At 36.2% G+C, this 21170-nt stretch overlaps 1 protein-coding gene across 1 annotated transcript in view; it reads left to right on the top strand.

Moving 5' to 3' along the window:
- The window catches only part of LOC139970423 (uncharacterized), a 45134-nt gene that overhangs the window by 9932 nt on the left and 14032 nt on the right, over positions 1 to 21170 (top strand). Inside the window, exons 10-29 of the mRNA XM_071976078.1 lie at positions 147 to 231; positions 957 to 1067; positions 2911 to 2999; positions 3632 to 3698; positions 4771 to 4913; positions 7011 to 7029; positions 8507 to 8676; positions 9206 to 9283; positions 11054 to 11135; positions 11406 to 11566; positions 11900 to 12038; positions 12544 to 12651; positions 14020 to 14245; positions 15092 to 15164; positions 15525 to 15609; positions 16361 to 16471; positions 16926 to 17014; positions 17329 to 17395; positions 17682 to 17821; positions 19624 to 19670. Coding sequence (XP_071832179.1) covers positions 147 to 231; positions 957 to 1067; positions 2911 to 2999; positions 3632 to 3698; positions 4771 to 4913; positions 7011 to 7029; positions 8507 to 8676; positions 9206 to 9283; positions 11054 to 11135; positions 11406 to 11566; positions 11900 to 12038; positions 12544 to 12651; positions 14020 to 14245; positions 15092 to 15164; positions 15525 to 15609; positions 16361 to 16471; positions 16926 to 17014; positions 17329 to 17395; positions 17682 to 17821; positions 19624 to 19670 — 2090 coding nt within the window. The remainder of the gene's footprint in view (positions 1 to 146; positions 232 to 956; positions 1068 to 2910; positions 3000 to 3631; positions 3699 to 4770; positions 4914 to 7010; positions 7030 to 8506; positions 8677 to 9205; positions 9284 to 11053; positions 11136 to 11405; positions 11567 to 11899; positions 12039 to 12543; positions 12652 to 14019; positions 14246 to 15091; positions 15165 to 15524; positions 15610 to 16360; positions 16472 to 16925; positions 17015 to 17328; positions 17396 to 17681; positions 17822 to 19623; positions 19671 to 21170) is intronic.

A 21170-nucleotide genomic window follows, 5' to 3' on the forward strand; every position in this document is an offset into this window, starting at 1 on the left:
TAGTTTCACTGCTTTTCTCTTTTTACTCTTGAAAAAGACATGAAATAATGATCATTTCCTGCATTGATTTCAGATCAGGTAAGCTTGAGAGATTTTATTTCTAAGAAAAGTCAAGATTTTATTCCATTCCTTTTTATCCTTGATAGATTACTTGAAGAAGTGGATTCTGTGATCGGTGATAAGGAGGACATTACATACGATGACATCATCAAAATGGAATACATGATGCTGGTAATGTCATGAATATTCATAAAGATTATGATGTCGTAGCTGCATGAGTCACCTAATAAGTTTAATATACATAATATGGGAAAAAGATAGTTTAGTGTAGTAATTGCCAGCATTATTAAACATCTTTAAGACAGCTTATTTATTTATTTAAGTATGATAATATTTCAGTTCTAGTTGATACTAAGTTGCCATATGAATATAGTTCCTTCACTTGACCATTCATTTGTAAGTCCAATAATGGAGTAAAAATTCATTTTGGTTTTGAATTGCCAGTTTGCCCATTTTCATGTGATTCATACTGTTATGAATAAGTTTCCATGTGACTAAATGTAGAGAAGCTATTGGAATAATTATTAACTCATTAACGTTTGTTGGTGATAAAGCTATGGGACAATGGTCAAGTTTAATCACTTATTGAAAATATTTGCTTCAATTCTTGCCTTTTACCTATTGTGAAGCTGAATATAGAATTCTATAAGTATACTAACATCCTGGCATTCATTGAAGAGGATATTTTGCAACAAATCATATCATTTTTTACCCCCAAAAATACGGAAAAAATATGTATTATTGCATTTCCTGTAAACAGATCAAAATGTATCAGGAATTTTGATTTGTTTATTTGAACTCTGTACTGGCACTTTGATATCATTTTTATGAAGTTTTGAAAGTATTAAATTTGTATTTTTAATGTTTCAAGCTTTTGATATTTCTTCTAACTTCAGGTCTTAAAGGAAACATTAAGACTTTACCCACCGGTTATTGGGAGTGCACGGCTTCTACCCGAAGATGCTGATATACTAGGTTATAAAGTGCCTGCTGGATCTAGTGTCAGTGTAAGTTATATTCTCCATAGATACTAAATCCATAGTCTCCATGGATACTCAATTCCCATTGTCTTTATCTTCCCCTTTTTCTACCAAAAATTTAAAGCAAGCTATTGATAAATAATTAACCATTATGTAACCCAACTGAATGTGACGTTGGCATACATCTATTGAGTAGAGAATACTTGAAAATTGTAGAGGCTTTGAATCCCACATGTTCAAGTACTGTCAGCAACATTAATGATTAGTGTTAACCTTTCCCGTTACTACCGGTGCTGTGCTTAATTGGTACCGGTGCTGTGGCCGAGTGGATGAAGGCGGTGGCATATGAAGCAATGAGGCTAAGCAATCGGGAGGTTCCGGGTTTGATACCCTGCTGGGTCATAGTAATGTGGGTTTTACATCCAAGAGCAATCTACGGTTTTCCCATCTGAAATGACTACCTAAATTGAAAAAGATTCAAAATTTGAGTTAAAATGTTAAATATGGAAGCCACTCGACATGTAAGTTGTAATCCATCAGCCCTTGCTGGTTTCTCCCACATTTGTGGTCGCTTAAGCGTCGTCAAAATAACTGCTGATTAAATTATGATTATGATTACAGATTTGTTATTTTATGTTCAACAGTCAAAATCTGAGTGTGGCCTTACTTTGGAAAAGTATAATCTTACTGTCAGCAACCTCTGTATACATAGTCAAAGTATTTCAAAAGAAGAACCAAGCCCAACTAACTGCTTTAAAGTACTACAGACACCTAGCCAATTTGTTCCATATCCAGTACATTTGTTGTGTGATAATCTCATTCAAAGTCTGTTGAAATTTTGCAAAAAGCTCTTTTCATTCCAAGATATACACATTTGAAGTTTTGATAAACCTGGGAAAACTCATTAAATATGTGTGTGGAGTGTTGCGCTCAGCAAAATTTCTCATTTTAGCCCGCAATAAGTTAGCCCCTAATTTAATACAAGCTCACATGTATCATTTGAATAATGTGCTGTTTCTCTTTCGAAGAAGACAATCAAATGTCTCGAAAAGTTGCCTTAGGCCACAAACCTGTGTTCAGTGTCCTTGATACAAAGGTTGTGAAAACAAAGGAACAGCAATAACAGAGAATAAGGCAGTCACTCCCTGTACATGATCAGTGTGCATAATAAGCTAATATTTATTCATAAATAAAAATGGAATTGAGAATAGACTCGTAAAATGGTCAATCTTTGATGGATTTGCTGGGAGTTGCAGCTATTTTCATGATTTCTGGAGCCCCATTAGAGTAATCAGGATAATGTTGTTCATAGGTGTTCATAGACATTTAATGGTTAGGTTTAACAATGGGTATAGTTTCTTCAATCATCTTTTAATCTTTTTCATATTTTTATGGGACAAAATTTGCTTAAAATCTAAAAAAGAAACATTAAGGATTGAAAGTGTGCTGAAGTAATAATGGAAATTGAAAATCAGTGTAGCAATTGCTAGAGAGAACTACAAGGTAGCAACAACCTTGGTGACATAAAGAAATTCATCAAACACTACATTCAAAGTCTAAAAAGTACGTTGAGAATTTTAAACAGTTACCTGTAAATTAACAACAAATAATAATAATTCCTTCAGGAACTGGAATAAAAAAAGTTTCACATGAGGATTAATAATTGGGTTTATTTGGTTGTTGTCTGCTTTTTCTTTCTATCTTTGAAAATATTTTCAATGATGTGACTGCAACATAACATCAACATGCAACTTTGACTACATTGAAACATTTGATCTTTTGAAAGTGTGATAGATTCTCTACGAGTTAAAGGTCCAGAATGTTTCCCTTTGCTGACTAATTCCGAGTTTTGTCTTCTTCTTTCTTATAGATTTTATCGTATGTCATGGCAAGGATGGAGGAGTTCTTCCCAGATCCGTTGACCTTTGACCCCGACAGATTCAAGGATTCTGATAATAGGTGAGTGGTACATGTTATGTTTAAAGGTGACACAAAGCCAACTACCATCTTCAGCTTGTTATTGCAGAGCCACCAAATAGCCAAAGAAAAATCTCGCTCTATTAGGGAGATAACATATAGATTAAATGTCATATCTCAGGGTTGTCAAACTGCACCATTTGTGCTCTTGTCATTTAGCCTCTGAAGAAGATCCTGCTAGGATCGAAATGCCAGGCCAACATACTTTTTTTTAGTGACAGTGTCTTTTATTTTTATGGAAATCATTTTTTTTATTGTGGTATTGGTCTTGTTATTGTTAGAGATGATTTTTTTTTTTTACGATGTCACATGCTTTTGACTGCTATTGTTAGTGACAACTTTTCCATCTTATTTTAGACATGCAGACTATAAGACTTGAAAATTTAATGATATTTGCAAACCTAAACTTTGTTTGATGTATGATTTTTATCGTGTAACAAGTAAGAAACTTGTGGTCCTATAAATATGTAATGAATTAATTACTCGATATTGCTTGTGACAATTCAGTTTCAAATTAAATCAATCAATTTTAAGGTTAAGGTCTTCTTTTCACTTACAACACATCTACATTTTCTGTATTTTAACATTTTATTTGCGTGCCTTTCCCTTTTTAGAACTATGTATGCTTATTTCCCATTCTCAATGGGAGCGAGGTCCTGCATTGGTCAACAGTTTGCTATGGTAAGTGTGAAGATTCTGTCCTGTGGAATATTCAATATATTTGTTTACAGTACCATATGTCAAAGAAAATGTTGCAAATAAGTTGAAGAAGAAGAAGAAAAAGAGATATTTTGTTTAAGACCACAATTTTTCAACCACATTGTACTTTGAAACTTGACATCATTCATAAATATTCATCGCCATGGCCGAAGTTGCTGGAGGATGGAAATCCATTGTAACTTAATTGGAACAGCTGGCTTGCACAATTACGTTAGTGTTTATACAGTCCTGGTCCTTGCTTCCTCTCGACCGACAGATGGTTTTATCTATTTTTTTATTTTTATTTTTAAGTCACAAATTGAACATGGATATATTACACTTTTGAGAATAGAGAGACATAGAATATTATGAGCAATAATTACCTAGCAACCTTCTTTTTTTGTGAGATCAGTAAAAGCGAGTCGATATCTTCTATTTCTCCTCTACACTAACCCTAATATAGCTAATGCTGTGAGTGTAAAAACGTTCATCCTGGGAAGGGGTACGGTTATTCTACCTATCTCAACAAGTTGAGCTTGTTATCCTCATATAACATCTGCTCCTATTACATACAAGTTATGATAATAGTTGACTCGGAAATCACCAAATGTGTACTATTGGTGTTTTCTATAGCCTGTTTTGAATCATTTCAAATGCATGTTTTACCGGTTTAGATGCCGTAAGGTTTATTGTATAACATATTATTGAGTTTTGAATTCAGGCAGGTATGTACAAATACAAAAGGGAACTGCTAAAAATTTAAAATGAAAATATAAAAGAAAATAATCATGTTATATCTAAATAGAGTTAATATTAGAAATGTGTAACCATGGTGATCGTTTGCTTCGCTGTTTGGATAAAAGCAATAGACAAAGAACTGAAGAGAGAATATTTTTGTAGGTCAAAATTACAATTAACCTCTTTTATCTGATTGTCATTCATTGTCAGATTAGAGAAATTTAATATCACTATCCTGTGTTTTCCTCCACACCTATTATTATTATTATAACGTCTGTGATCCACTGATAAAAGTCGTCTTCCAACCTGTTTACAGATCGAAGCCAGAGTTATCCTTTGTAAGATTCTGCAGAAGTTAGACTTTAAGCTGGTGCCTAACCAAGACTTTGGAATATATGACCAACTGACCATCAGGCCTTCTGGAGATTGTGCTAATTATATTTCTCTGAGAAATAAATAGTTTCAAGGATACTAACCATCCATGGGAAACTGAAAACTGGGAAATGTTACATAAATTTGAATAGAGCAAACGAATATTGTGGCTATAGCAGAATTTAAAACAAATGACTTCAGGTTTTCTAATTCTTGTACCATACCAACTCAGTGCTCCAGCCTGTGGTTGGTAGTGATGGTTTTATATTATTTTCTTCACTGGGGGAGGGGGAGAGGAGGAGAGCCACCGAAATCTTTTAAAAGTAGATATACTGAGTAATTAACATTTCACTATTCAAGACAATTTTTGATTGACAATGTTTTTGCATTCATATAAACAAACACAGAGATCAATTTTGTGTTTTTATATGAACATTTAAGTAATATTGACAGTCATGCCTTCTGCACATTGCATTATATTTTTTTGGAAACTAAGAAAAAACACAAGTCTTATCTATTTTATCGTTTAAAGGTTAATAACCTTTTCAATTGCAAGTTTTAACATATCAGTTTTATTATCATGATTTTGTGTCTCAGAGACAAAATCCAAATACTGTTATCTTCCATGATACGTTAAAAAGATTGACGATGAATGTTTCATCAACTGTTTGTAAGAAATACTATATTTAAATTGTCTGTACTGTCACATTTATGGATCATGTTACATGTTTCTTAATTCAATTGGATGTGTGTAAAAATTACAAAAAGACGTTATGAATTACTTTTGTGAATGATTTGAACTATATGCCTACAGAGAAGCAGGGTAAAGCGATGTTTATATTTCAGTACTGAGTCTGAAGGTGAATTACAAATATGTATCCCACTGTATGGAGGTCTTGTCACAGGTAAACGCTGTTCTAAATTTGTAATAAAAAGGAAAGTAGATTAGGTAAGATTTCAAGAGGGAACCTCACAGTTCATAAACAGTTGGTGCCTTAAATTTGTTGACATCAAGATTCACTCCAAGGTACTATCATCTTTTTTCATTAGTTTGTGGGTTGGAAACATCGGGGCGGGGGGGGGGGGGGATTAAAGTATTACATATATGAAATGGGTTTGTATTTATTCTGATAACGATGTATTATAATTAGATGCTATTTATCATTTTATTTTATTTTAAATTTTCTGCATAATATTTTCTGAAATATCAGAACAAAAGTTTATTGAGCTGTATCAATTTAAATGAAATGCAATTTTGTAAATTTTCATTTATTTTTCAAAAGTGTATAAATTATGTTGGTCAAATGTGAAATTAGAGAAAACTATTCTATTTTATTCTTCTTCAGTATATACTTCTGTAGATGCATGTACAAACCACGTCGGTGGTTTTTTTCAAAACAGGATAACTTATTATATTCTTGTGGTTGTCTCCCACATAATTTGATCGTTTCTTGTGGTCTCTGTATGGAAATGAAGCTCCCAAAACTTGACGCGCTGCTTCCCATATGGTTGTTCCCAGTGGCGTAGGAAGGTACTTTTGAGTGGGGGGGGCTGAAGACTGATTGCCAGCCTGGGAGAGGGGTCTAAGGGGAGGGGTGTCCCCCTCCCCTTTGGAATTTTTTGCATTTCCAGGTGGCCTCAGATGCAACACCCACTCCATTTTGTAAACTTAATTTTGTATTTTCACCTGGCCTTAGATGCAATTTGGTGCTCCAAATGAGATTTTTTTTTCTCATTTGGAAATGAAAAAGGGGTTTTCTGACTTGCGAAGCGGGGGGGCAGAATGATACTTCCGCCCCTCCACATTTTTCACTGGGGGGCTGGCGCCCCCCCAGCCCCCCTGTTCCTACGCCCTTGGTTGTTCCAATACCCAGTCATAATGTATGGATTTGAAGCAACAATAAATTCTTCCCTAGAATAGCTATATGGGGCAAACGTCTAGCAACACCCCTTCGTCTTTGGACCGATCACACCTTGAGCACGCATGCGCTGCCAGATTCCTTTGACCGTATCTCGGAAAGTCGGTAAATAGAAGATACCAGCTGGGAATGCCACTATACATTTGTTTACAAACAGTTTGTTTTTGCATATGAAAGTCCATCCAGTAGACCGCGCGTGACATCACAAGGTACTGTCGATTCGAGAACAAATGCCTAGTTCTTATCAACACTGTTGATTCAACAGTCTTTTTAATGATTCAACAGTAAGTTAAGCTAGTTTTCACAACTCGGCTTAGTTTACTTAGGTTTTAGTATTGATTAGTGAGTATCGGTTTATTGACTTTGAAGCATAGGCTAGCTTTACTTAGGCCTAACGTTAGGCTTATAAAAGTATCAAGAATGATTATCCAAAGGTGGTTCATATTATGTGCCTACTGTAAGCAATAATTTCGTCGAATAAACCTTACTAGTATTGGTCTAGTCCCATCTTAACACGGCCGGATTCTTCCATATCGTCATAGTTAAACAAAACAGATGACTAAGCATAAATCTTAGTATACTGTAATTCTCAAACAAGTATTATTTCAAATAATTTGATGACAAAACAACATTGTTGCTGTAAAAAGCCCAAATAAGTAGATGGAAAGTCTCATCGAGACCCAGATCAAGAATAATCTGTGTCCATTGTCAAATATCAGTGAACTAAACATTGCTTATAGTGTAAAACTACCAAAATAGTAACAAAGTGGCTATTGTTACGACTAGTCTTTAGAATAATTTCCGACTACGCATGCGCAGTTGCTATTTTCATGACCAGGCGTACTATTTTTATGACGAGGAGTAACAATAATTTCCGGTTAGGGTAAGGGTTAGGATCGAGGTTTAGGGTTATGTTTAGGGTTAGGGTTACCCCTACTACATACGCAGTTGCTTTATTTACTTTACTGCTCTTGAATTAATTTGCCTTTGTCGTAAGAATAGTTTATAAATAATTGTTACGACTCGTCGTAAGAATAGCCACGGCCAAATAGTAAAGGCCCATGAAGCAACTTTATTAAATTAGGCCTGCGTCATGAAAGTTACAAAAGGAATTAACAACATGCATAGGCGTAGGAGCCCAATTTGATTTGGGGGACTGTAACGACTTGCCTGAAAAATATAACCAAAATTGGTTGCACACCCCCCCCCCCCCGCGTTCAAAATGTTAATGTGCATATCATATAGGCATTCATCGGTTATTACATCACATGCCAATACCATACAATCATTTTCCGTGTTATTACCCTTCCATATTGGTTAGAATTATCGGGGAAGTCGTTACAATAATAATGATGATAATAATATAAGTTTAACCATTGAAAAACACATTGCAAATTCTTTTTCTTTCACTAGGTGCCCGAAAAATTCTCAGCATATTGCCCGAATTTTCACCAAAAAAATTGGTTTGGGACTGCAACCCCCCCCCCCCCCCCAACCTCCTACGCCTATGGCCACTTGTAAAACCTGAAGAACCTCTGTCAAAGCGTACGCAACTTTAGGTTCTAAGCTTAAACCAGGGAGCTGCTTGCTTCGACTAGACCCACCTGTGCTGGCCTAGCCCAGGATGTATAGCCGTGCATATAGGTATCTTCAGAAATACATATAGTATTAGTACTATGCATAGCAAGTGCCATACATGTAGGGATATGTAAGATAGAATGTGTTAATGAAGTGATCATATGCTTATCCTTTTATTTATAGGTCAGTGGAATTATCTGTCGAAAGGAAATCAACATGTTGTTGTTAATGCTTTTGAAATATGCAGTTGCTGTTCTCCTAGTGGCAATACTTGCATTCTGTTTAGCAGTTGCTGCTTACATTCATTACTTACACATGAAATTTAGCCACATACCGGGACCAAAAAGAGATTCGTAAGTCAATGAACTTGTACATTATGTGATTCATTTAGGATTTTTCTATATTGTTGAATTAGATTACTGTTGATAGTATTTCTGCTAATCATGGTACAAATTCCAATTTGACTAGATGTATACATTTGTGAGATTTGATTTTATGATTAATATACTTATTATAGATTTTATTTTATGATTATACTTAATACCAAATTTTGAAAGAACAATTAAAGTAACTTTGAGTACCAGTTGTGGATGTGAAACATGTGACCATAGTTGCTTTAATTATTTCTATTCGCCACACTTAGGAAATATAAACAATGAGTAGAAAAGAAACAAAACTAATAAACAAATGGATTGCATACATGTATGAAAGGAACAAATAAGTAATCAATTAGTTATAAAAAAATTAATCATAAATGTGTACAAGTTCCAAAATTACAGATAGATGATAGTTAGTTGATTGTATATTTATTTCATTTCAGTGTGATTCATTTACTATATGTGCATAATATGCAAAGTCAGTTATTTCTACTTCTTGTTGCAGCTTTCTCTTTGGTCACAAATTTGTCAGAAAGGCTATCTTAGAGAAAAAAAAAACCTTTGGAGAAATATTTTGGGCTTTGTAAGTATAACCAGCATAATCAACTCAAATTTTTACAGATCTTCCCATGGTCCAAGACGACCATGTCCCCCCCCCCCATACAATCTTATATGGCCAAATTTCCTTTCAAGTTCCTCCATCAGACCAATTTGTGGTTTCAGAAAATTCACAAATTTGAAAAAACTTGATAAAGAATGCCAAAACTGATCATTATTCTTCCATGATCCTACAAAATTAGAAAGTGTTGTAGATTTGATCCACAACAACATATTTGAGCAATTAGGAAGTATGACAAGCAGTGCTTTAGGCATGTAGCACTCACTTAAATTTCACTGGGTTAAATACATCTCTTAATACATTCATATCGTGGAGATAAGTATTCCAAAAGCACTTTCTGTGATTTGATAATCTGCCAGTAACAGTCTGAACCTACTCCTTATATCACTCGTTGTACACAAAAGCTCTTTGCTTAAAGGCATTGAAGACTCGCCCCAAACCGCGTGCCGCGCTCTGAAAATGTTAACTTTCCGTTGCTTGCAAGTGAAGTTTTCTGCTTGTCGCTACAAAATGCAGACAGTAATGAAACGTGATACCTTGTTATCTTTAGTTGGACCTGAGATGTCCATCGCTGTATCGTTTGCACACTGTGCTGTGGGTATTGACCGCAGCTGTATGTATTGACTGTACACTAGTGTCTAATTACCGAAGGTAGAAAGCTGTGTGCGTATTTTCTGGGATCGATGGTGGTGTCTAACACTTCTGTTACACCTCATTCAAAACTAGGTCAGATTACCGGCGTTAGACGTTTCTTTTTGCGCCAGTCTTCACACCCTTTAAACTTTGATCACTGTTAAAGTCCCTATTTTTATGTAAAAGATTCATCAGCCTATCATATACTTATTGTGCACAAGTTTTCACATTAGGACATTTGGTCACAATTTTCTCTGTCACAAAACATGTATTTTTAGGTGATAATCATACTATCAGCTGACAGATGAACGATTGTAATTAAATTGAATTGATTGACAGTTTGCATAAGGTGGACTATAAAAAACAAATTTCTCGTATATGCACCATTCCTTCAAAATGTACTGTAGGTCCTAGGCCTCCCAAGGAATCATTATCTCTAATCTTCTGACCACAACATTCTGACCTTACAGTTTTGCCTGGACGTATCTCAATCTGTCATTTCTGTTTATCTCTCCCTTCTCCCACAATGATTTGATGTTCCTTATTACTTAGTATGTGTTGACTTTAAGAACTGAATAAGAAGTAGATTAGGACGCATAAATTGTCCTGTTTGTGTGCTGTTTTTCTTTACTCTTTATTTCCATGGATTGGAGCATATGGGACCAAGTTTAGTTTATTTAGCGTTTGCCGACAAACATTGAGGGGGACCTCAGTCTGAGTGGCTGCATGTTACTGCCCTAAACAGCTGCCTCGTGCCCATGGATTCTAACTTTCGACCAATTCATGTTTAACATTCAAACTTAATTGGAAATCCCCTCAATACTCTAACTCATTTCTATATGAGTTTTTACAACGATCTGGCTGCTTCTAAGTGAGAACTTTTTTTACAGTCTAATAAAGAATGCATTTTGTCCCACAAAGAGCTAGTATTGCTGGAAGGCTTAATAAAACCATATTTTTGGTTTATATCTCTAATCTAACCAAATCGTTATTCCATATCTCTGCAGAAATCCATATATGTCCTTCAATGTATAGATATAAAGGATGCGATTAATGCTTGTTATATTCATGCGTTGCCTTGTGACGTTTTATATCTTGCAGACATTCTGAATACGGACCAGTTGCAGTTGTATTCTTCGTGCATTTTCCATTTGTGGTAGTTGCAGATCCCAAAACTGTTAAGGTCAGTTGGTGTTTTGTGTTAAATAAATGTTCATTGTTTTTTATTCATTATGCTAAACAGTGGTCCACTTAAATACCTGGTGAACTTTTAAACAAAAAACCTATTCAATCAGAATCTTGACATCTTACGATTCAAAATTCGAAAATTTTGACTGCTAATCCAAAAAAATCCCTTCCTGTAAACTTTAATTTGGTCTTTTATTAAATTAGGCGAAAAATATATCATAAACATTTCTATGTAAATATTCCACCTCCTCTTTCTCATTCGTAGGAAATTCTTTTGAGTAGTAAATACTTAAAGCCAGCTCAGAATTATGAAGCATTCCGAGCTCTGTTTGGCAGTCGGTTTATGGGGAGAGGACTGGTCAGTGAAGTCGATCATAGCCGATGGGAATTTCATCGCAGGATTATGAATCCAGCATTTCATCGCAAGTAAGTATCATTTAGAAGATCACAAGTACATATCTGGGTTTGATGTTGCGGTACTGTTGTGTGATCATTTGTCCATAGCCACAGTGTTGTTTGTACGGAAAGAACAAGGCCCCACTTTACGAAAGGTGGACGTTCCTGTTGGGGGCTGTGTAAAAGGACATCTCATTCCAGCTTAAACCTAAGAGATGGTGGCAGAATCGGGTGGGGGGTATGTGGAATTACAGTTATCCTTTGTATAGGTATATCTGAAGAGTTCAGCAGCCCACAGCCAAAGTGGCAAACCAGTAGGTTGCTTCCTTTTGATGAAAATCTGATGTATTTTTTCACACCAAGGTATCTGATGGAATTGACAGGCACGTTCGGTGAGAGCGCCGACCGGCTGGTGGAGAATCTCGCATCGAAGGCTGATGGGAAATCTGAAATCAAAGTAATGGACGAGTTGGAGAGAGTTACACTAGATGTTATCTGCAAGGTAAATGCAAGCATATGCGCAGGAAGGGAATTTGAACTCTGACTCCACATTACCTTATCAATATCTTCTCGTTTGCGACAAAATAGTCTTTCGTCTGTAGGACCGAGAGGACGTGTTATGATTTGACGGGGTGGGCCGGAGCTTCAACTTAGCAAAAAGGTCTTTCCTTTGAACACTTCCCACAGATATGTGACTGATATACATGTGAACATGTGTGGTTACCCATAATCAGTGCCACCTGTATAGATCTACCTCTGAATGATTTTGGCTCTCCTTAGTAAGAAATATTGTTGTAGTTGTACCTTCACAAGCCTTCCTCGTGTTGCATGAATTGTGTTGCTTAATTTATTAATTAATCTAGTTCGATATTATTGATCAATATTTATCGATTATTATCACTGAAGATGAGAGATGATACAATACCTGGCAATTAATTTCTAGGTTTGATATTCTGTTTGCCATTGTCTGAGCGAAATATTTCCTTCCTTTACATAATTAAATTTAGGTTGCCTTCTCGATGGAAGGGGATATGATAAATAATGACACACTGTTTACAAAGGCAATCTCGGTATCTTTGGGGGCCATGTTTGAAAGCCTGTCACCACTACTTCATGTAAGTACTCTACTGGAAGTATATAATTGTACATGCAAAGGAAATGATGCTCAATCATTGGTTATCTACAATTGGGAGGGTGAAATTGGGGGAGGAGGGGGGGGGAGGCCATGGGCCATCACCTCTCAGCATCACTCAGGGCAAAATATTTCAGTCAGGGGATTTTTGTACATTCAGCCGTGGAAGCATTGATCCACTGCTACTGGTGTACACCTCCTCAGCCTCGTACAATCAATCGAGAGCATTTATTAGTACAACATTGTGTTAAGGGCTAATTCTAGACCTATTTTATAGTGTAAATTAGCCTCAGAAAAATGCACCATTTGCTATTCCTCATGACATAAAGGCCAAACCACCTGCTGTATAAAATCCTCCATGTACCTCTGAACATTCCATAAATGTTCAGCCTGTTTGGATTTGGCCCAATCACCTCCTCCCCCCCCCCCACCTCACCTCTCGCCACACCTATCAAATTCTCTGCACGTCACTGGTTCCAATTTTATAATGAACACAGCCTCAAAGTGATTTCAACTGACCTTTTGCAATGGTATTGGGATTCCCATGGCTAGCAATTTATCAGGACCTCTCTACCTTGCCTCAAGTGTTGTTTAAAAAAGCGTAGACCCTGCAAATACAATTATGTTAACTACTGCATGGAAAACGTGAACATTTAGATTACGATGATATTAGAAGAAAAAAAGTTCGCTTACTCATTTCAACATGTTTGCCAAATATCCCTAGATTTGTGGATATGTAACTCCAGGTAGACAAGACCTGGAAGTATTGCTTTGAAGATATTGTTGAAAGCAGCTGCTACCCACATATGTGAAGCCAACAATTTGTTGACAACTTGACTGACAGGGACATGATACATTTCTCCTGCTTGAAGTTTAAATGTTTGCTTTCAGAATATATAGTTGAAGTTTTCACTGTTGCAAGGAGGAGGAGGAGTAACCATTCAACTTGTCATCTCACTTAGCTTCAAAGTTCAGGGCCATAAATGTTAGCGTACTCAGTGTCATAAATATCAGAGAATTGCTTGTTATAGGGAGCCCCACAACTACCAGTTCCTCTAGTCCTTCATTCACCCTTCCATTTGTTCTCTCCCCCTCCTACCCCCCCTCCCCCATTCCCCCATATAGACATACATACATAAACATCATTTCTACAACTGTGGAGTCATTTGGACCATTTCTAAGTAGAAAAGGGATCAGTAAAAGTTTGATACACCCAACTGGTTTTGCACTCCCTGTTCTTATATTGTTGACTATACAGCCTTGGTCACACTGTACAAAGAATATATGGGAACTGTGTAATATTGTGAATAGATTGTCATCATCTGTACATACATTAATCTTCCCTCAACAGTTTGACATCCGTCATGAAGCAAGAGCCTACAGAAAAGAGGTCCGAGATTCGGTGAAACTACTGAGAGATACAGGCAGAGACATCATCACTCAACGCGTCAATGACATGAAACATGGGAAAGAGTTACCGAAGGATATTCTTAGCTTTGTGGTAAAGGTCGCACAAGCTGAGGAAGATTATACTTTGGAGGAAATGGTAGATGAATTTGTAACATTTTTTGTGGCTGGTGAGATTTTCTAATTCCATTTATGAAATTTGATGATTTTGTCTCTAAAGGTCATGGATGTTCTCTTATTTCTGCTGTATACAATATACTCTGTGTTATATGTCTTAACACTAAAATAGGTTGTTGGGATTTAAAAGCGAGGGTCACAGCACTTTCAATGGTTGCTAAAAAAAGGTCAGAAGAAAACAGAAAATGCTGATATTTTGGGGGAAAAGAAGTGCAAAAAATCTTGAACTGAAAACACTTCAATCATTGTAATATAACTCCATTTACAAGTAAGCACCATTACTCATAAAAAAATCTCAATATCTGCCAGTCTGCTAGGTCACCAGAATGATGAACTTGAAAAATGGGGTAAACAAGTGAAAAGGATGAATACCAGAGTAGTGGATGGTCCTGAAGCACAGAGTGCATTTTTTAGTTTCTTCATGTATTTTATTTAAGTTCAGAGCTATACAAAGTTTGAACAATAAATTATTCCCTATGACATATACAGTAACAGTTTGTTTATCTCTCATGCCATGGCAACCATAAATTCATGTAGATTTGGCAGGGTACAGTCTACTTCTATGGTGATGTGTCATAAGTGTACATACTTGTTTGTATTTATAGTTAAACCTTAATTATAGGTTCTATGTGCAGAACTGTTGGGAACCACAGACAATTGATGTACCTAATGGCAAGATCCAGCATATTTTGGTGGGATTTCCATCTCTTTGCAAGTCTGTAACATGAATTTTGATGAACACGCTTCAAGTTTACACAGCATTACCTTGTGATCTTTCTGAGAAAAGCATATGTAAAGAGATCTGCATTCATATTTGCTTTATATCTCTTTAAAAACAGGGCAAGAAACCACCAGTAATGTCCTTGCTTTCACCTTACTGTCACTGGGTCAAAACCCTCACATAATGGAAAGGTAGGTACTATACATTTTTAAGTGAAATATGTTGGTTTCTGCAGTAGATACATGTTGTCATTGTGTTAATACACTTTTATGAGAAAGTAGACTTTGAGAAAGAATTGAGTTCATGTTTGTCAGTAGTCTCTTTTGTCTCACCAGTAGGGTATTCCCCTGGTCTTTGTGAAGTTCTGAAGCACCTATCGTTGTTTGTTTGTTGTTGTTGTTTTTCTAAATATTTTCAAGAGGCTGTGTTTTGTTCACAACACTAGTGCAAATCTTAGAAATTTGTATACTGACATATTTTATACTATAAACCATCTCTAAGTTTTTCTATCTTCATTTCCCTCTTTTTATTTATTTTATTTTTTACTCCAGGTTACTGGAAGAAGTTGACACCGTTATTGGAGATAAGGAAAATATTGAATATGAAGATTTAGGCAAATTGGAATATATGTCACTGGTAAAGCCTTAATGAAGTAGAGTAACACAACAGTCTTGTCGCTGTGGTCAATAGATGATTTAGTCCCATGCTACAATGGGAGCCTAATTCTTTGCAATGGTTCCCAGTTGTGCCATCAGTATTGCAACTTAAAGTTTCATTGTCATAACAGGAAAGAGAATTAGGCTCTATATTTCTATGCACTTCTGTTCTTTCCAATTACTTCTCCAGCCAACTTGAAGGAGCTAAGGGATTGATGGGTTCCAAAGCTGCCCCTAATTGCATATTGTTGTTCTGAAATAATACAGCTAACTCTAACTCTGCTGCACAATAAAAATGAAAACATCTTGTGATATGACATTTTGCCGTATGTTGCCACAAATCGGGAGTCAATGTGTATCCGCCGTCAATAGTCCTTCCCTCTTATTCCCCCAGGCCTGGCAAGAAGGCCAGGGTATTGCAGCCTTGGGCTTGAGTTTTCTGAAAATCACATTGGAATAATGTATTCTCATAATATTTCATACTGTACTTCATAATATTTCATACTGTATTTCATACTGTACAATATTTCATACTGTAAGAAATGGACACTTCAAAAAGCGGGCAGGTGTCAGAATTGTCCGAAGCACGACCTGGTGCTTGATGCCCCTCCCCACCCCTGCCACCCCCACCAGCCCCACCACCCCCACCCCCATAGTAGTAAAGTAAAGTGTTTGTTCACATCATTTGTAAGACAATGTTGACATCAGTATTTATATTTTGTATTCCTTAGGTCTTCAAAGAAACCCTCCGCCTCTATCCACCGGTATCAGGTTCAGCTCGTGTCATCCCCGATGAAATGGACGTCGTGGGCTTCAAAATGCCAGCAGGGACATCGCTATTTGTGAGTAACCGTTTACAGGGATAGGAGAATGTTATTATCATGGGATTTTATATGTAAACCACTACACTTGGGAATGCTGTATCACGAAATGGTGTTTAAACAAGGGATGTACCATTAGACAAACTTTTTTATCTTGTACATGTTATTGATGCCATCTTGGGATATCATCTGCTAAAACACTAATGAGGTCACTGGAGATGAAGTTGAGAGAATGAGATGTACTGATGAACAATCATTCTTGTAGATATCAACTTGGGATATCATCTGCAAATGGCTTCACTGTGAAGGATATAGCAGGAAATGAGATGTAGAAAGGGGATTTACTGAGAGATAAAATCTTTACAATATTCGGTAACTTTGCGATGCTAAGGCCATATGTTCTTTTAAAGGACGACGGTAATGACGATCTCCTTGAAAACATTGTGATACAAATGCTATTTTTTGTTTTTACTAGGTCACTTCTTTTGCCATGTGTAGAATGGAGCAGTATTATAAGGATCCACTGACCTATGACCCTGAGCGATTCAAGCTAAACGAGGACCAGTGAGTATTCCTTAACTGATATAAAGAAAAATATTAAGCACCCAGTCAGAAGTTGTAAATTTCTCAAAAGGGGAGTGTTCCTTGCCTTAAACAATAACCCAACTTGTACCCACTCCTTGTGCCCCCATCCCCCTGAAAATTATCTCTGACTATGCGCCTGCATGTAGAAAGCTATTGTTCATTGTGAAAACTTATTTCAGGCTTCTTATGATCACTTCCTATTCATAAGTTTCATATTAGAACATTTTTCTTGATCATTCATGAATCAACAGGACAGTGAGAAGCTTTGATCTTTTTGATATTTTTCCCTTCAGAACCTTGTATACGTACTTCCCATTTTCATTAGGACCTCGTTCCTGTATTGGTCAACAGTTTGCCATGGTGAGTAATGATAGGTCATTAAACGTTTAAGTAATTCAAAAGAAGGTATTCCTGTAGAAGTTCTGACATTTCGTATGGTGGCGGAGCGTGCATTTTAAAGACCACCCTGTTACAGCTCTTGAAATCTGTTCCACTATTTTTACCAGATCATTAAAACTGAAGAATTTACTTTTGAGACCAGTCATCATTTTACAGAATTCTTAAATTCTCTTCATTACATGTGAGGTGAACTTTACATCTTTGTCAGACTTGCTCATATTAAATTTTCTTTCATTTTCTTAAACAGATTGAAGCTAAGATCATTCTTAGTAAACTTCTCCAGAAACTAACCTTCAAGTTGGTACCTGACCAGGATTTTGGTATTTACGAACGACTAACCCTGAAGCCGTCTGGTCATTGTGCTAACTACATCACTTTGAGAGAGAAGTGATGGCCAGAAGTGATGGTCACTTTAAGAGAGAAGTAATGACCAGTGTATCAAATCGGGGAGCTTGAGTTGAAGTGAGATGAAATACCTAGGAACCTGAAATCATGTACAAAAGACAAAAAAGGATGCGTGGTACAGATTATTCAACTGTTTTTGAAGAATCATGAATGTTTCTGTGAGTGGACACATATTAGAAAGAAAGAAGACAAGCAAAGAAAAAATTGGACTTGATTGTACAAGCGTGGTACAACAATCTATTCTACCATCCCCTGCGAATGGTATCCAAAATAACAATTGAATATTAATAGTAGAAATAATTAACAGAAATAATCTTAAATCAAGGATGATACCTCAGGCCGTTTCAACATGAGTGTTTCAATAGCCTATAACATTTGAACTACTCTCTGCTCTAGGGACCTCCCCTGGCACACTTCTCTATATTCAATATGAAATATTAGTAATATAAAAAATTGTTTACACCTTGCCATTAGTACCAGTCAGAAACAATCAATGTAATACTTCCATAGCTTTGAAGATAGGATTGAATTTTTGTCCAATTTGATCTTCATGCTTCATCGATAAATGTCTTTTTAAGTGCAGCATTGTATTTGAATATCTTTACTTTTCAGTCTTAGGATCTTGCCTATGTAATAGTTTCCACTTTTCATGATTTTACTTTGAAATATGTGTACATACTTACCTATATTAGAAACCTTACTGGGGATAAATTGAATTTGTCATAAAAAACCAACAGTAGTAATTGTCATCAGTGCCTTCTTGGTATATCAATATGAAAGGATAATAATTAATATGTTTTCTTCAAACTGAAAGTTGCCAGGTAAAAATTCGGAAATAATAAGTGTACATAATAATAGCAAATAAGCCAAAAAAAGTCTAATGTGTATTTTCTTAAAACACTATTTAAATTATAAATTTGTTGTTGTCATGGACATTGAATCAATAGTTTTAAATACATTAATATCTTTAATTATTACTGGAAATTAAATAAACTTAACTTTAACTTAAGACTTTTGCAAAGAGCTGTCCTGAAAAAAAAGAGGAAAATCACTGAACAAAAGAATTTGTAACTTTTTGTAAATATAGTTTTCATCTTGGTTTTAATAATCAGATCTGTCAATATTATCTGTGATGTGACCAGAATTTAAATCACTGCTCAGGTTAAATATTTATTCCAGATGTCAGTGCCGGATAGAATGGAAATCTACTCTGTAACTCCCAACAATTTGTCAACAACCCAATTGGACCAAACATTTATTTTGCTTTGTTCGAATTACATTATTTGATCATTGCAAATGTTTTTCTTTGTCTGTTTGGAAGAACATTAACACTTTATATAACATGTAACATATAGTTTTCATGTTCCTTTTAGTAATCAGATCTGACAATATTATCGGTGATGTGACCAGAATTTAAATCAATGCTCGGGTTAAATAATTATACCCAGATGTCAGTGCAGGATAGAATGGAAATCCACTCTGATACTCCCAACAATTTGTCCATTTGACCATTATAAACCATATACCTCACTATCCCATGAGAATGAAGTAACTTTATTTTCTGCTAAGCAGTAAATATCTGTGTCTTCCAGTTATGGAATCCAGTTATACTTATTAGATTTATTATATTATTGATTGATATTGATTATCTCCGATAAGTGTAGATTTGTTCCAATTCTCCTTGTTCTTAATATTGATTATGATGCTTCTGTATGGATATCAATCAACCAATCAATCAATTACTGATGAAGTTTAAAGATGAGACACTATTCTCATACTTCCAGGGATATCTTCCATCACATAGTCAACTTGGCAAATGTACTTCACCATGGTAAAGAATGAACCTCCTCATTCCTTGATGAGAATTAAAAGCTGTGAGATGTTATCTTCCTCAAAAGGACCAGGTTGTCGACCAGCTTTCAAGATTGGTGGTGCAAACTTAACGACACAGTACAGCCTATGAATGCAAATGCACTTTATCTTGGCCAGAAAGAGATACAAATTAGCTTCAATATGTACCTCCATCCAGTGTCCAGTACCTGTACCTTTGTTTCCAGGAGGCCAATTAGTTCAGTGGAAAGGAATCTATCAAAACATCAAAGAGAAGGGGGGGGGGTAGGAAATTTGGGGCAGTTTGGACAGAAACCTTTTTTTTTTATAGTTTTGACAGAAAACTGGTGATCAGTTTGGGGATCATCTTTTAAATTTACTTTTGTAGATGCTACTGCGGTCCAGGTGGGACAGAAAATTGCAACATTTTATCTAAATAAATATGTGTTCTCGAAAATGTATCGACTTTACCTCACAGCTTTCACTAAACATTCTAGGGATTATGTGGTATGTGAAACACTCTTACGCTATCTTTGCTTATGTGAAGATCCAGCTGAATCATTCAGCACAGCTGTCGTGGAATACATCTCAAAAGATTTCATAAAAATCAGTGGCATAGGAAGGTACTTTTGAGTGGGGGGGCTGAAGACCGATGGCCGGCCTGGGGGAGGGGTATAAGGGGAGGGGTCTCCCCCTCCCCTTTGGATTTTTTTTGCATTTCCAGGTGGCCTCAGATGCAATTTGGTGCAATATAGCACACTATAACACCCACGTAAATAATTTTGCATTTTCACCTGGCCTTAGATGCAATTTGGTGCTCCAAATGAGATTTGTTTCTCATTTGGAAATGAAAAAGGGGTTTTCTGACTTGCGAAGCGGGGGGAGGGGGGCGGAATGATACTTCAGCCCCTCCATATTTTCACTGGGGGGCTGGCGCCCCCATCCGCAACCGGCGGTTCCTACGCCCTTGTAAAAAATAATAGAATTATGACACTCCCATCCTCCGAAGGATACTCTTCTGCCATTAATTTGACTGAAGTATGTAGAACAGTCGTTATACATGGAGAAACACATTACAAAATTGTATTTAACTCTGAAATTTCTTTGTTATGTATCACAACGCCTACGTGTGTGGGGAGGGGGGTTGATTGGCGTAACCAGGGGACAGGAAAGTACTCCTCCCAGAGAAAATTTTAGGGACTAAACATGGACGGCAAAAAGTATAGATAATAGCTTCTGCAAGATACTCGATTGGCTACTTCTTTTATAACAGGTTGTGATATGCTTCACAGGTTTACCTCATTAGCCATACTAGGCATAGAATGAGTTTTCTATGAACAATTTTTGACAACTTTACTCAAAATTCCGTGCTTCGTATAGGAAGTGATTGTTGTCATTTGGGTCAAAATATATACATATGATATACCTGTTTGTACCTACACACACGTAATATTATATATTTGTATATGATCGATATATTCAGGACCGTAGCCTAGCCCCA

The sequence above is a fragment of the Apostichopus japonicus genome, chromosome 8, assembly GCF_037975245.1.
Source record: "Apostichopus japonicus isolate 1M-3 chromosome 8, ASM3797524v1, whole genome shotgun sequence".
Taxonomy (NCBI): domain Eukaryota; kingdom Metazoa; phylum Echinodermata; class Holothuroidea; order Aspidochirotida; family Stichopodidae; genus Apostichopus; species Apostichopus japonicus.